General features: G+C 43.7%; 1 protein-coding gene across 3 annotated transcripts in view; it reads left to right on the forward strand.

Moving 5' to 3' along the window:
* The first annotated feature begins 709 nt into the window (after positions 1 to 709).
* DCAF5 (DDB1 and CUL4 associated factor 5) overlaps positions 710 to 15839 on the forward strand; it is a 90810-nt gene continuing 75680 nt past the window's right edge. For 2 of the 3 annotated variants that reach the window (XM_061156801.1, XM_061156802.1), the window contains exon 1: positions 721 to 974. In XM_061156801.1, the coding sequence (XP_061012784.1) occupies positions 761 to 974 (214 nt within the window). In that variant the 5' untranslated portion in view covers positions 721 to 760. Of the gene's footprint in view, positions 975 to 15839 lie in introns of all 3 variants that reach the window. The other variant, XM_061156803.1, reaches the window with a different exon arrangement.

Genomic DNA, 15839 nt, shown 5'->3' on the forward strand with positions numbered 1-15839 from the left:
GGTGCCTCTGTCTGCAATCCTCCCTCCACCTGTGTGCCACCTCGGGCGGCATTTTCCGGACCGGAGGCAAAAAAAAAAAAAAAAAAAAAAGAGCGGGGAGCACACTCGTCCCGGCACCCGCCGGGTATCGGGGCGGCGACGGACTGTGGGCCGCCGGGGGAGGAAGGCGAGTCCGCAGACCCGCGACCACTTTGATTGTTGCGCGCCTCCAACTTCACAGAGTGCACCGCTCAGGGAGGGGGCGGGTGGGGTGCAGCCCAGCCTCCGCCCAGCGCGACCCGGGTCCTCGCACGGGGGAGGAGCTGTGGTGCGAAAGCCCCAGCCGCCGCCCGCGGTCTCAAGGCCAGCCGCCCGCGTTCTTCCGGCCCCGCAGCCCGCGGCGGGGGAGGGGCCGTCGCCGCCAGCGTTCTCCCGCCCCCCCGCGGCCGGCGGAAGGGCCGCGCGCATCGCGGAAGCGCGGCCGCAGCTGGGCATCAGCTGCTGGAGGAGGCGGAGAAGGAGAGGGAGGAGTCTAGGGGAGGTGGGGGGTGGAGGGAAGGGGAGGGAGGGGACCGTCAGGAAGCCGCGAACGCCACCGAGTGTCTGCACACCTCGCTCTGTCTCTTGCTATGGCTGGTTAAAAGAACCAGCCGGATCGCAGCGCGGGGGGAGGGCCGGGTGGGGGGCGGTGGTGGAGAGCGGCGGCCGCGCGTGAGGCCGAGGGAGGGGCGGCGGCGCGAGCGGCGGCGGCGGCGGCGGCGGCGGCGGCGGCGGTTCCAGCATGAAGAGGAGAGCTGGCCTGGGGGGCAGCATGAGGTCAGTGGTGGGCTTCTTGTCCCAGCGGGGCTTGCATGGGGACCCCCTGCTCACTCAGGACTTTCAGAGGAGACGCCTGCGAGGCTGCAGAAACCTCTACAAGAAGGACCTCCTCGGCCACTTCGGCTGTGTCAATGCCATTGAATTCTCCAACAATGGAGGCCAGTGGCTGGTCTCAGGTAAATCAACCCCCTTCCCCTCCCCACGCCTCCCGGCCCCCTTCCAGCCTCCCCTTTCCGCTCTCTCTCTCTCGCCACCCTCCTCCTGCTCTCCGTCCCTACCCCCTCTCTCCTCAACCCACACCACCCCCCCTCCTTCTTCGGCGGTGGGAAGGTGGGTGTCAGATTAAAACCCTGGCAGGGGGAGGGTGGAAGGGGGAAGAAGAGGATGTCTTCTATTTAAAAAAAAAAGACCTAAAATGGTTGACAGGTCCTTAATTCGCTTTATCCCGAGTGTAAAGTGATCTGTCCTGATGACTGCCCTGGAAGTGTGGGTCGGCGAGGAGGGGGGGGGGGCGCGGGCGAGGTTACGGCCTGACAAAGTTTGATGGGAAACTCTTCCTTCGTGTACTTTAAAAGGTGCGGGGGGCCTTTGGGCGATTTGGAGCGGGAGGAGGCCGAGGCGCGCCTGAGGCCGGGGTTGGGGGGAAGGGAGGGGGAGCTCGAGCCCCTGTCGTCGGCGTCCTGGGAAGGGGCCTTGGGGGCGCCGGGGGCAGGGCGGTGACAGGGCTGGCCGCTGGGAGGGGTCGGGGCTGCGACTCCGGTAGAGCCGAGGGGAGGTGACGGGCGGGTCCCTGTGGGCCGCCCCCCTCGGCGCCCTCAGGGGCCCCAGCGCCATCTCCTCGGGTCCTGGGGGTGGCCTCTTCCGTGTCTTGTTTTTTTTCTGGTTTCGGGAGTGCCGAGGACTCTGGAAGGCCAAGGGGCACCGGCCTGAACTTGTGAATGCGCAACTTGTGAGGGCAGGGGGTGGGGGGTGGGGTAGGGAGGCGACCCCGGGAAGCTGGTTGGCGGGAGCCGCGAGCCCGCACCCCCTTTCCCCCGCGCCTGCCCGTTGCAGGTGGTCTCCGCGCCTCCTCCTCCCGCCCACCTGGGCTTGGTTGCCCCCCCCCCCCCCCAACTCCCCTAGCTCCCCCTCCGGTGTGGGGTAGGTGGCGAAATCGAGGCCGGGGCTCCGGCCGGGCGATGTAGGCCTCGCTCTCCCGGGGCTCCTAGCGACAGGCAGCTGAATCGATAGCCTATTGCTCCCGGGGAGGCCGGGGCCGGGCTGGTTGGTGGCGACAGCTGCCCCGGAGGAGGTGCGCCTGCGGCCCCTGGGGGCGCTCGCCGCCGCCCTCATCTCGGGGGGTCGTGGGCCCAAGGCGGGCGAGTGGGAATGGGGTACGCTGGGGGCGGCTCCCAGAAACCCGGCCCAGGGTAGGAGGGCGAAGACGGCTGATCTGGCTTTCCCGCTCGCCGCCTTCCCTCCCTACCCCATCCCTTTTCCTACGTCTAGAGGGAGGAAGGGGGAGCCCTGCGCTGGACGTGGCGCTTCGCTTCACCCAGCCCGGTCCCTGAATGGTTTTCTAATTTACGTCAGTGGGCAACTCGCCAGAAACTTCTGGGATCCTGGCAAAGCATCCATCGTCTTCGCGAGTAACTCTTCGCGAAGTGGCACGGGGCGTGCCGTCCAGTTTGGGGGTAGCAGAGATAAGACTTGGGATCGTTTCACGATAAGCCTTCTGGGGTTTCTCCAGGACTGACTTGACTTCTCCACCTCGTATCATTTTCTCTTTGACTAGGTAGAGTTTGGCCCTAGATCATCTCATGGAGACATCTGATATTCCACTTCGAGGCATACCCCCAAACAAAAGCTTCCTTCCCTCACAGGGCAAAAATGGGGGAAAGACCTCTTAAAAGAGTTAACAGTTTCTTTCCCCTGTTGCTACTGCTGTATTCATCATAGTCTGTGTCCTTCCTAGACTGATGTTTTCGGACAGAGATATTCCCAAGTAAATGTACCCTACAGAGGGAGGGAATTTGTCGGGGGGGGGGGGGAGGGCGGCAGGGAGGTGCTATTACAGACTGAGCTAAGCATGTTGATTAAATGATAAATGCAGTCATACATTGCTCAATTTAACACGCTTTTTAAAAATAACATTTAAAAAAATAAAAGTAACATTTATTAAAATATAATTCACATGCCATACAATTCATCCATTTAAAGTTCATTAGAACCTTTTTTTTTTTAGGCGATAAAAGCCTCCTCTTTACCGGTTTTCCTTGTGTTGTATGTTCCCCTTTGTCTTACATGAACCCCATTTTCTCTAGACTTGACCAGTTCATTTCCTTTATCTTAATTTTAGTCTATAGAAGAGCAGGACCCTTTCTACAGGGCAGCTCTGGTGATCCTTCTGGTTCTAGGCATAAGTAGTCCATCTCCATCATTACTTCCTGGGTTCCAGCTTTCTTTGCCCCTTACTCCCCCTCCCCCTCACAGTTCCTCTAGCTCAGTCCTTCCTGTTTGCTTTTTATATACTCCTGTCCCTTTCTGAGTCTTGTAGTAGGCTTTTTCCTGCTCCTCCAGTTTAGCTCAGGTAGTGTTAGCTTTTCTTACTTGTTCCCAGAAGGTAGGTAGAGTTTTGGTTAATAGCCTTATTAGCTTATTTGTGTATTATGAATACAACTTACACAACAGAAAGTTCCTCCTGTTTGCTTCAGATAAGGAAACCCCCTTTGGGAGTCATAAATACACCTTCACTTCTTAAAGCTAATTAAATTTTGTTTTAGGAAGTCTTTCAGTAATCTTCCCAAATTCAAAACTATTTAAGGTATCATATTTACATTTTATCTATCATTGTTCTTTAGCAGTTAACACCTGAGGGGAAGAGCACAAGGTATTTGAGGCTAATGCTGTCTATTCCTAATGTTTCACCAAAAATGTGGTAAGAGGTCAGATGAGATTACTTTTATGCATCATGTTGTAGTTCCTGTATCTTGTCTGGATTGGTTAAAGCCCTCAAATGTGATGATTATGATGATATAATGTTCCATAGAAAAGGAGATCACATATGTGGTTATCAGAGGCAGGGGGCGGTGAGCAATTGGGTGAAGGCAGTCAAAAAGTACAACCTTCCAATTATAAGATAAACAGGTACTAGGAATGAAAAGTATAGTGCAGTTGTTAACACTATTGTATGTTATATATGAAAGTTAAGAGAGTAATTTTTTTTTAAAGAGTAACTCTTTAGAGTTCTCATAACAAAAAAATTTTTTTCTATTTTTTAAATTTTATATCTATATGAGCTGGTGGACCATTCAGTAAACTTACTGTGATTATCATTTCATGATATATGTAAGCTGAATCATTATACTGTACACCTTACAGTGCTGTATGTCAATTATATTTCAATAAAACTGGAAGAAAAACAATTTTTAAAAAATGATAGATTGCCTTAGTTTGTTCACTGTTTTTATTTTTCAATTGTTTGGGCAGGCTCACATTTCTTTTAACTGACACACGCTATTTGTGTGGGGTTTTTTTGTTGTTTGTTTTTTCTTTTAAATTTTGTTTGGTCATGCTGGGAGGCTTATAGGATCTTAGTTCCCTGACCAGGAGTTGAACTGGGGCTGTGGGAGTGAAAGCGCAGAGTCCTAACCCCTGGACTGCCAGGGAATTCCCTGGCACATACTATTTGATAGAATTAACTTAGACCTAGGGCAAAAATACTTGCATGAATCCTGTGGCCTTATAAACAATTCTGTTTGTTAAGGACACATCATTGGTTTTTTGTTCTAACAGCTAACCCCTTTCCCAGGGCACAGTGAGTCCAGTAGATATTAAGAGTAAAGCAGAGAAAACCAAGAAGGAGAAAAGGTGCTCAACTGGGAAGTGAATGTAGGACAGCAATGAGTAGGAGGGTGGTTTTTGGACATTTTAAAATACAAAAGTGCTTTAACCTAAAAAATATTTTTGTTTGTTACTGTAAAGGGTGTTAACTGTGGTATCACGTAAGGCAGTGTGGTACAGCATACACATGGTTAAAATCACTGCTAATTCAGTTGACAAGAGGAGCCTGGTGGGCTACGGTCCACGGGGTCGCGGAGGCAGACGTGGCTGAAGCGACTTAGCACAGCACAGCGCACGTCATTCCCTGTGTGACCTTAGTCAAGTTGCTAATAAGCCTTTCCTTCCTGAGGTGAGCAGGGAATACCAGCACCCACCTGAAGGGCTGTTGTAACAACTGCATTAGGCCAGGTTTAGCTTGGTAATGAACAGAGTGCCAGGCCTCTCAGAGAAAATGCTGAGTTTGTTTTCTTTCCCCTTTGTACTTATAATTCATGATGTCGTAATTAGCTGACAATTGTTCCTAGAGTGCTGGTAATGAACATGTGCAAATGGGGCAGACAGGACAGTTTTGTGACTTTTTGATGTGGAATGAGGAGGTACAGAATGGTATGGGAAAAGTCTGGAATTTGGTGTCACATGATGTTGGAAGCTCTTCTAGTCTCAAACTGTTTGAATTTAGGCAAGTCCTCATCGTTCCTCATCAGTAAACTGGGATTATCAAATTACTGTCATTACCTAACAAGGAGGTGTATTCAGTGAAATGTCATATGTGAAGGTACTTTGCAAACTCCATAGGTTTGAGTGAACATTACTGTCTATGAAGGACAGTTTATGCTTGATGCTTGCAGGTTTCGTCTTAGAATATTTAAGGGTGTTAATTCTTTGAGAGAGGTGAGGAACGACAATTGTATATTGAAATGGTACTTATGAGAGATCCTAACACCATCAAAGAGGTTTATGCTAGTGCACTTATTTAGGGCATAGCCTAGGTTTATCTTTTGAGTCTGCTTGCATCTGATTTTTTAAATTGCCTCCAGTGTCTCCTCTTTGTTGCTGTTGTTTAGTTGCAAAGTTATGTCTGAGTCTTTGTGATCCCCTTGGACAATAGCCTGACAGTCTCCTCTGTTTATGGGGTTTCCCAGGCAAGAATACTGGAGTGGGTTGCCATTTCCTACTCCAGGGAATCTTCCAGCCCAAAGATTGAACCCGAGTCTGCTGCATTGGCAGGCATATTCTGTACTGCTGAACCACCAGGGAAGCCCTGCCTCCTCTTATGTTTCTCCTTTTCCCTTGAATGGAAATGTGTTTACTTCAAAGTCTTTTTATTTTCTCCTGGGGAAGAAGATGAACATCTTCCTGGGATCTGATTGGACCAATCAGACCATAGCTCTGGGGGAATTCCTGGCGGTCCAGTGGTTAGGACTGGGCATTTTTCACTGCCAGAGCCAGGGTCAGTCTCTAGTTGGGGAACTGAGATCCTGGAAGCCAAAAAAAAAAAAAAAGAATGAATGTAGTTCTGTATATATATATCTCTGCTTTCTTGTATCTTATAAATGGTTTGTATAAACAGACTTAGCAGTAAACAAAAATATTCAGCTCTTTGGGATAAGAGTTGCTGTAATATCATTTACCCTGAATTGATGCTTAAGACCTTGGAACTTGTAGCACCAGCATATTAATAGCCCATAGTGTGAAGTTTTGAGTTATAGTGAGAGATTATGATCTCTTTTTTAACCCTTATGACCCAATGTAGAAAAAGCACCTTCAGAACCTTTTCAGATACCATCAGCAACTGCACTATTTCAAAGTGTTAATTAAGTAGGAGCTGTGAATGGGGAGAGGCATTTAATTACTTGGTCATAATATTTAGAATTGAACTCACTATTTAGTCTTATTTCTGTTTTCTGTGGGTCTATGACTTATCATTATAAGTATCCACAGTTATACATAGAGGTTAAGAGCATGAACTCTGGATTGGGAGTGCCTAGGGATGAAAATCAACTAAACTGCTTGCTTACTGGGTTACCTTTGACAAGTCACTCATCCTTTGTGTTCCGTGTTCATACAATAAGGACAGCGATGCATCTCACAGGGTTGTGGTAAGTGTTGAATGAAGTAATACTTGTAAAGTTTTTCTAGCAAGGATCTAGACCATACTGTTACTCTGGTTGCTGCTACTGCTGCAGTTGTTGTTACTGTTGTTGTTTAACTTGAACCTCACAAAAAAGCTTTTAAGAGAGGGACACCTCAACATCTAACATTTATTGCAAATGGCACAGAGCAGTGTGAAAAATTAAGAATGATCTCAGTGAGGGGAACTATTAGAAACGCTTTATGAATAAGCTTAACCCCAATACTATTGTCACAGCATAATTTTAAGCATCAAATAATAGCTGTGATAATAACTACATGCTTAATTGGAACCTATTTAACTGATGATCATTTCCTGTTGCCCAATCACTGGTTGTATTTCTTTTGGGGGAGTGGGGGCGGTTAGGCTGGGCTACTAAGTTTATGTAATTAAGCTTTATTTATTTATTTTGAAATTAATTAATTTTTTTGTCTGTACCTTGAGGTATGAGGGATCTTAGATCTTCCCTGACCAGGGATTAAACCCACAGCCCCTGCAGAGGAAATGTGCCATCTTAACCACTAGACTACCGAGGAAGTCCCTATATTTCATTTTATAGAATCAGTTTTCTGTAAATTAACTCATGAAAGAACATATTACGTACAGGCAAAGTGTTTGGCTTTAGCCAGTTAAATGAATTCAGACTTTGTTAAAACTTCTCACATGTTTAATTAGAATGAATATCTTGGTCCAGGAGTTAGTTTATTAGGAGAAATATGGCCAGATTTCTGACTAAGCTTTTGTAGTTACATACATTTTGACATGGTGATTAGGAGAATTCTTGGATTTTCTTCTGGGCTTTTCTATTTACTGATAATTCATTGCTGTGAAGGTGTTAAATTTTATTCTTTGGTCTGTTGGTTCCACAAATAGTTTTTGAGCACATGCTGTTTATCAGACAGGAGCTATGGGAAGCACAGAGATGGTGAATCAGGTGTAAATCATACTCTTAAGCTTGCATTTGCGGAACCTTTATTTCTCAGTTGTAACAGTGTGTGGCCCTTTAAAATTTTTCTCTTCTGCTTTATGATACTTTAATAGATATTTGATTTTTTCTGGTTTTTAGTGTTTAATATGGCAAAAATCCCCTTGTCTGTTAGCCTGAATGGGAAAAAAAGATGGCTCATAGAAATGGCCTTGAAGGACACTGCTATGATAAATTTTAGAGATCATGTCACAAGGATATGGTATCACAGATATTTATAGGTACACATTATTTTTCCCACTCGTTTTTCAGTCAACTAATTGCTATCTATCAAAGACTGGCAAATTTAAAATTATGCTTGGGTTTGTCACTTTTGCTTTAAAATAACCTAGTGAGTTTTAACTGATGGCCACCAGTTTCATTAGACATTATAAGTACATCAAAAAATTCTTTATAGTCATTATTGTTCAGAAGATCATCACTGAACTTAGTACATTTTTTGATCCCTAAGAGTTCTGAAGAGCCGTGGCCCTCAGTTGTGTATCCTGGCCACACATTGAAGAGAGGTGTCAGCCAGGTACAAGTGTGTGCTCATTCATTTGATTACTGATAGATTTGGATGTGAAGTAGTTGGAATCATTTAGATCAAGGACACTTTATTGACCAGTAAAACTTGAGACCCAGGAGTGCTGCTTTCTGAATTCTGAGTTAAGTGTGTTCATTTGTTTTCTCATGAATTGAGCAAGGTGAAGAGCACTTTCATTGCTTATAAACAGTGTTTAATTTTGATCTTTTTTCTTTTTCATGGTTTCAAGAAAGAAGTAATTGCTTTTCTTATTGTTTTAGTCTGAATTTAAATACTCAAGGGTGAAATTAAAGCCTTTTAAGGTTAAAGGAACCAAAATCCTAATTCAAATGAAGGTTATGTAGGTTAAGAAGGAATCGATTCCATTTTCAATTCTTGGTGACCCACATTATATTAAAAGTATTATCTCTTATAGTTTAAGAACTGAATATTGATTTGTTAAGATTAATGCTTAGATTATTGTGGAAACATGAAATTACATTTATTTTTTACTTAATGTGTGTTCTTTAAATTTTTTGCTTTTTAAGTTATAAGTAACCTATAATAATTGGGTTACTATTTACCAAAGTGTGGGTATACAAGCTGACTTTAAGGGATCTTTGAATGACTATTTACATTTTAATAGTTAGTACATTTATTTTATACAGGTTAGAAAAGTTAACTAACCTGTATAAAATAGCTTTCATGGATTTATTGCTTAAGGTGAGGCTAAAGTTTTAAAGGTTCTTTTTTTTTTTTTTTTTTTAAAGTTCTTTTAAAGAAAAATGATAGTGGCTGTGTTATGTAGCTATGGCAGAAATCAAAACTTGACTGATCTTGACTGACTGGGAAATACTACTTTAGAAAACCTATTGGTTTCGTCCTTCTTTCTCATGGAATCAGAGGGATGGAAAGATCTTCATTTTATGGAAGAGGGAGTGGAGAAGTAGAAAGGTGACTTGCCCAGAGTGCTTGGTTAGTCTTTGGCAGTGAGGACTAAGTAGGGCTCATTGCTCCTAGGCAAGAGCTGCTTATAGGTTACCTTATAATAATTTTTTGCCCCTTTTTATCAGGCAGGCGACCTTTTCTGGAGCTCTTCGAAAGAACTGAAAGCTGAATGTTAGCAATTTCTGAGCACATGTCCAACTCTAGTTGCTCCTCTTAGATGATAAATTGTATTGCTATGTTTTGATGTAAATAACTTGCTTCAAATAGGTATGTTATGTTTATTCATTTAAAATATTTACTGAGAACACACTATGTCTGCCTCCTTAATCTCAATAATAGCTCTGAGATACTTTTTAAAACATTTATTTAGCAGATAGTGTTTGAAAATGCACACACGTTTGCCACGCCCTCTGCTAAGCACTTTGTATATCTTATCTGCCACTTACAGAATAGCCAGTGTTACTTATGATCTAGAAAGATGGGGGATTTGAAGGTTTTGTATTAATTGTCATAACTAAGCACTAAAGAATCAAGAAAGGACACTGATAAATGACTGCTGAGGATTCTGTGATGAGAACAGGTAGGTCATTAGTGGGCTGCCCTGGGGGCTCAGATGGTAAAGAGTTTGCCTGCAATGTGAGAGGCCCGGGTTATCAAGAAGATGCCCTGGAGAAGGGAATGGCTACCCAATACAGTATTCTTGCCTGGAGAATTCCATGGTCAGAAGAGCCTGGTGGGCTACAGTCCACAGGGTCCTACAGAGTCAGAGTGACTGAGCGACTAACACTTACTCAGTCACTCAGGGCATTAGTAGGAAATTAGATAGTGGAATTCATTGTCTCTTGTTAAAAAAAAAAATGAAATAGAATTCTAGGAATGAAATAAGATTTTTTTTTTTACTACCTTATATATTACCTTAATCTTTGTAGAAAATTTGATTCCGATAGCTGCTTCCCAAATTTTTATTCTTTTCAGCTTTAATACTTGTTAGTCACCACTGCCAACATAGTATAAGCTCCCTAAAATTTAACTCATTATCTTATATCCCCTGCTGATTTCTCAAAAATCTACAGTGCTCCCCAGCGTCTACCACATTAAGTAGGAATGGTTCATCTGGTGTTCGAGATATTACTGTTTATAAAAATAAATGTTCAACAGTGACTTATCTGGTAGTCCAGTGTAAGACTGCACTTTGACCGCAGAGGTGCAGGTTCCATCCCTGGATGGAGAACTAAGATCCCACTGCAGTGGTGTCAAAAACAAGAAGGAGGAAAATATTGTTTGACAATAAACTGAGGCTTAGAGAAGTTAACTAACTTGTGAGACCTGTAGTTTGTGGTGAAGCTGGATTTCCCGCCTGGGTCTGCATGAGTTCTGAGACATGCTGCTAACTGCTCTGAAATTTTTAGAATGTTATATACATTTTAAAAGGATTTGACCTTTCCCCTATATTCTCATCTCCCTATGCTATCACTGGTTTGCTGAATGGTTTTTTTCCCCTTTATGTGAAAACAGGAAGGGGTTGGGGTTGAGGGGATGGATCATGGGCTTGGAGCCAATAATAGGCACAGTTCTGGTCACAGCTTCAGTTCTCACCTCTCAAGATCTCTCTCAGGACTAAAACTTAACTTTACATGGATTTCGATTTTGGCAGTCTTCTAAAGTCTTCTTTCCTAACACTGTGTGTTTCATGCTTGCTTCTATAAACCATGTGACTAACTTCATACTGGGTTAAACTCACCTGCTTTAGTCTGAATAGGAGTGGGTATACATACTCTGGTTACCAAGTTAGTTCCTGTTCCCCATTTACCTCACTGGAAGTACAAACAATATATATGTATTCACTGAGCCTGTGATTTGAGTTTGATTTCTGCTGAAAGTATGCTGCTTGAATATGTTTGGCTGAATTCCAGCCAACAGAAATAAGTGTATTTCCTTATAATTATACATGGGGAGAAAATATCTATGCCTGGGGCAGAGATAAATAATGTGCTTCAGAATAAATTGCTTTTTGGAAGAAGATTTAAGCAATGCAACTTGGGGGATCTGCCCAGAGTGCCCAAATGACTATAAGTCATTTGGAAGCACTCTTAACACTAACGAGTATGGTGTTCTTGCAGGTTAGGTTTACTTCTGTCACCAGCAGCTTCACTCTGTTTCTTTGGAAAAGAAGGTGTTTTGGTTCCTTCCAGAGTTACTCACTGATTGGGTGAAAAAGGAGGGTTACTCTTCAGGTTCTGATCTTGGATTCCACTTGCCCTTACGTCAGTTTTTATAGGTCAGGGATTAAGGGGAAGAATTGACAACAGCAGTTTGTCACTTTAGATACCTGTTCTTCCCATGCCTTCATGTTCACACTTCCTTTGTCACCTTGCTCACTCCTTGCACTTTGCAGTGTTAGATACCCGAGATTCTGTCAGTCTCTTGGGATGCAGAGTTGATATGCATTGGAGATCAGGTCTGTGTGCTTTGAGTACTGTTTTCCTGTTAGGACCAATCTTAAAGGAGTTTATTCCAGAGGGCCGGGACACGTAGGAATCAATGAGAAAATGGCACCAGAGGTAGCTGACAAGTTTATATTGTACCCAAGGAGCAGAGATGACATTAGCTGAAAGGCTGATTTCCATCTTCCCTGTTGCCTCTGCTGGGGCTCCTGTGGTTGATAAGGTGAGGTAAGATTTCGTTATATGGTCGATCAGCTAACTCTGTAGATCCCCTGCCTTTGCTTTGTTGTTGTTTAGTTGCTAAGTCATGACTTGACTGTTTTGCAACTTCATGGACTGTAGCCCGCCAGGCTCCTCTGTTCATGGAATTTTCCAGGCAAGATTACAGGAGTGGGTTGCCATTTCCTCCTCCAGGGGATCTTCCCGACCCAGAGACTGAACTCGCATCTCTTGCATTGCAGGTGAATTCTTTACCACTGAGCCACCGGGGAAGCACCCCTGCCTTTGCTGGGGCCCTTAAAACCTAAGATGACCATATATCTGATTTACCTGGGACCCAGTTTCCCCATAGACCTAATACAATTATTAGTGCTCTTTCATTCCTAAAAAGGTCCTGGTTTGGATGATAAGTCATATGGCCACCTACTCATGACCATAAGAGCTGTCTGGCACTCTGGTAGAACCAAAGCCTTAAGTCTCTTCACTCCTCCCATTCACTGTTGAATGCCTCTGCTGGAAAAGCCTCCAAGCCTCCATTCTCCCCATGTCAGGTCTTTCAGCTGCCACTTTGAAGGTATAAGTTTAAGAGGCAAAGAGGTTGGGTAGTCATTTTTCTCCTTGTCCTAGAACCTACCCCCCTTCCCCCTCCAAAAACAGGCTAAAGCCATTAAGAAAATGCTAGATCTAGAGGCTAAGTTACCTCCTCCTTTCCATATACTTCCTCTTATAGTTCTTGTCCTGCTATTCACTTGTACATTCTTTTTTCTTTTCTTTTTTTGTTCTTTAACATTTGGCTGTGCTGGGTCTTCATTGCAGTGCTGCAGGCTTCCCTGTTTGTGGCTTGCAGGCTCCAGAGCACACGGGCTTAGGATTTGCAGTGTGCGGGCTTCTCTCTAGTTGTGGTGCTCAAGCTTAGTTGCCCTGCAGCCTGCGGGATCTTAGTTCCCCTACCAGAGATCACACCTGTGTCCCCTGCATTGGAAAGTGGATTCTTAACCTCTGGACAACCAGGGAAGTCCCCTTCCTTTCTTTTCTAAAAAACTCTTCCTGTGGGTTGGTTTTTTTGCAGAGTTGATTTTGAGGAAAGGCATTTTGAAGAATGATTCTCCACTGAGTTGGGATTTTTTTCCTGAGGTGTTTTTAACCCAAAGTGATGAGATATAGATTTTAAAACCATGCCAAAGGCTTAGCTTTGTGGATTATCTATCAAACGCCAGGTAATTACTTTGCCAACAAAGGTCCGTCTAGTCAAGGCTGTGGTTTTTCCAATGGTCATGTATGGATGTAAGAGTTGGACTGTGAAGAAAGCTGAGCGCCGAAGAATTGATGCTTTTTGAACTGTGGTGTTGGAGAAGACTCTTGAGAGTCCCTTGGACTGTAAGGATATCCAACCAGTCCATCCTAAAGGAGATCAGTCCTGGGTGTTCATTGGAAGGACTGATGCTGAAGCTGAAACTCCAATACTTTGGCCACCTCATGCGAAGAGTTGACTCATTGGAAAAGACCCTGATGCTGGGAGGGATTGGGGGCAGGAGAAAGGGACAACAGAGGCTGAGATGGCTGGATGGCATCACTGACTCGATGGGCATGAGTTTGAGTAAATTCCAGGAGTTGGTGATGGACAGGGAGGCCTGGCGTGCTGCAATTCATGGGGTCGCAAAGAGTTGGGCATGACTGAACGACTGAACCGACTGACTGACTGACATTTGGAATAAAAGTTTACTCTTTCAAGTGTATGGGTTGGCCCTGTGAAGAGTTTTCAGGTATTGTAATTTTTCAGGTATGTGGGCAGTTGGCTGTCTAGTGTCTTTGATGCCGTGTAATGTCATCATTGAAGAAGTTTAAGAGACCTGGGTTAAAGGCCTGATTTCACCCATCTTGTGGTCTTAGGCTGCTGATGTTCTGCCCCTGTGGAATCATGCAGTTTTATTGCTGAAAAGAACTAATGATCATCTAACCGAACCCCTTTAATTTTACATGTAAGAGCATGAAGGAGTAAAGAGGTAAAATGATTAGCCCAGTAGCTCACAACTAGTAAGCAGTACAAGCAAGATTAAAATCTAGGTCTTCTGACGAGGTCCCTCAGTAGGGAAAATATGAGGTTCTGCATCTATAAAGGACTTCCTCAAAGTGGCTTACTCCACCAGTACATTTTATCTGAAGTTTTATTGTCTCTAAAAAGGATTGTTTTGATTAAGTTGGTGATGCCTCATTATTTTGCAGATGAGTAGTAGAGATTTTCCAGGGTGGAGGCAGACTGTCAATCTGGTTGACTCTTCAGTTTTAATTCTTAGCCTGCCTATACTTCATTATTTTAAGTCTTCCAAGAACATTACTCAGAAGGAGGAATTTTTTGCAAATCCAGATACCTGTCAAAATCTTGTTATACAACTTTCCTCATTCTAAATTTCCATTAGTCTTGTATCTAAATCCTGTTTGTATATTTGGCATTACTCCTTAAAGCCAAGTGACTAATTGGAGTCTGAGGATTGTTTTGGGTTTGTTTTTTTTTTTTTTTTTTGTAGATTTCTTAACTATGTTTGATGGCCTAGTACTAATATTTTTTGGCTTCCTGCCATAGGTGGCTGCAGCATGTTTTGCCTTAGACATACTGGCAAGAAACAACTGAAATTGGCATGTTTGGGCAATCACCGTCAACTTGATTTAGTCTCAGAGTTGACCTCTCTGTTTACCTTCCTGGAGGGACTAAGCATTGGTGCCTACATTGGTTTAATTGTTAGAAATTGCCTATGAAGGGTAAAAGAAAGCTTTATTATGTTGTTACTGTTGGTTATGCAAGGAATTCTGCAAAAGTTAGGCAGGCAGTTTTCTTACTTAAACAAAGAAAAATGTAAAAATAAGAAACTTCCCAGAATGAATGAGGAGCATCTATGTTTGAATCGGGAAAGCATGTTGTCCAGGTTAGTTCTCTATGGCAGAAATGAGACAGGACATGAAGACAGTCTGTGGTCTGGGAATACCTCAAAATGAATGCATCGTCCACTCTCATAAATTCCCTGTAAATTCTTACTGTTGTTGAGGCCCTGAGAATCTGTTTTTAGTGTTGCCCTAGCTCTATTTGGGGCTTCCCAGGTGGGTGTAATGGTAAAGAATCCTCCTGCCAATGCAGGAGACACAGGATACCCAGGTTCCATCCTTGGGTAGGGAAGAGCCCTGAGTAGGAAAATGGCAACCCACTCCTGTATTCTTGCTTGGAAAATTCCACTGGTGGGCTGCAGTTCATGGGGTCACAAAGAATCAGACACAGCTGAGTGACTGAGCACTCAACAGCTCTGTTTGAGGAGCTTTTGTCCTTTGACATTTCACTACTTCCATACTTTACTATTGAGAATTTCCTGTTGAATCATACAGTTTATCAGATTATGGCACTTATAAGACAGACTTCATGTTTTTAAAATGTCATGTATTAATTATGGGAAATTTGGAAAATAGATATTTAAAGAAAGAAGTATCACACCTACTCAGGATGACCATTTTGGACATATGGGACATGCTTTATTTAGTCTTTATATGTGCATATTTAAAAAAATAAAATTGAAATTAGGCCACCCCTGCTGTTTTATGTTTTTTTCTTAATTTTTTTTTCATATATCACCTTGCTATTTAACATTTTTTCTCAATTGATGCCTTAAAACAGTATTTGAAAGGAAACTTTATATTATTATAATGTCCATGAAATCACGGGTTTAATATGCTAGGTTTTTTCTCCCTGCTGCTGCTGCTACGTTGCTCCAGTCGTGTCCGACTCTGTGCGACCCCAGAGACGGCAGCCCACCTAACACAAGTTAAAATACATGTTAATACAAGTTAAAAAGTCATTTCTCTACTGTCTGAAATCATCCAGTGGCCTCTGCTTACTATACTTTAGGAGAAACAGGGGCTTTGGACTCAGACATCTTGGATTTGAATCCCACTTTGCCTCTAACTGGTGGTGTGTTTTTTTGGACAGGTGAGTTTACCTCTTTG

This window comes from Dama dama, chromosome 12 (assembly GCF_033118175.1).
Source record: "Dama dama isolate Ldn47 chromosome 12, ASM3311817v1, whole genome shotgun sequence".
Taxonomy (NCBI): Eukaryota; Metazoa; Chordata; class Mammalia; order Artiodactyla; family Cervidae; genus Dama; species Dama dama.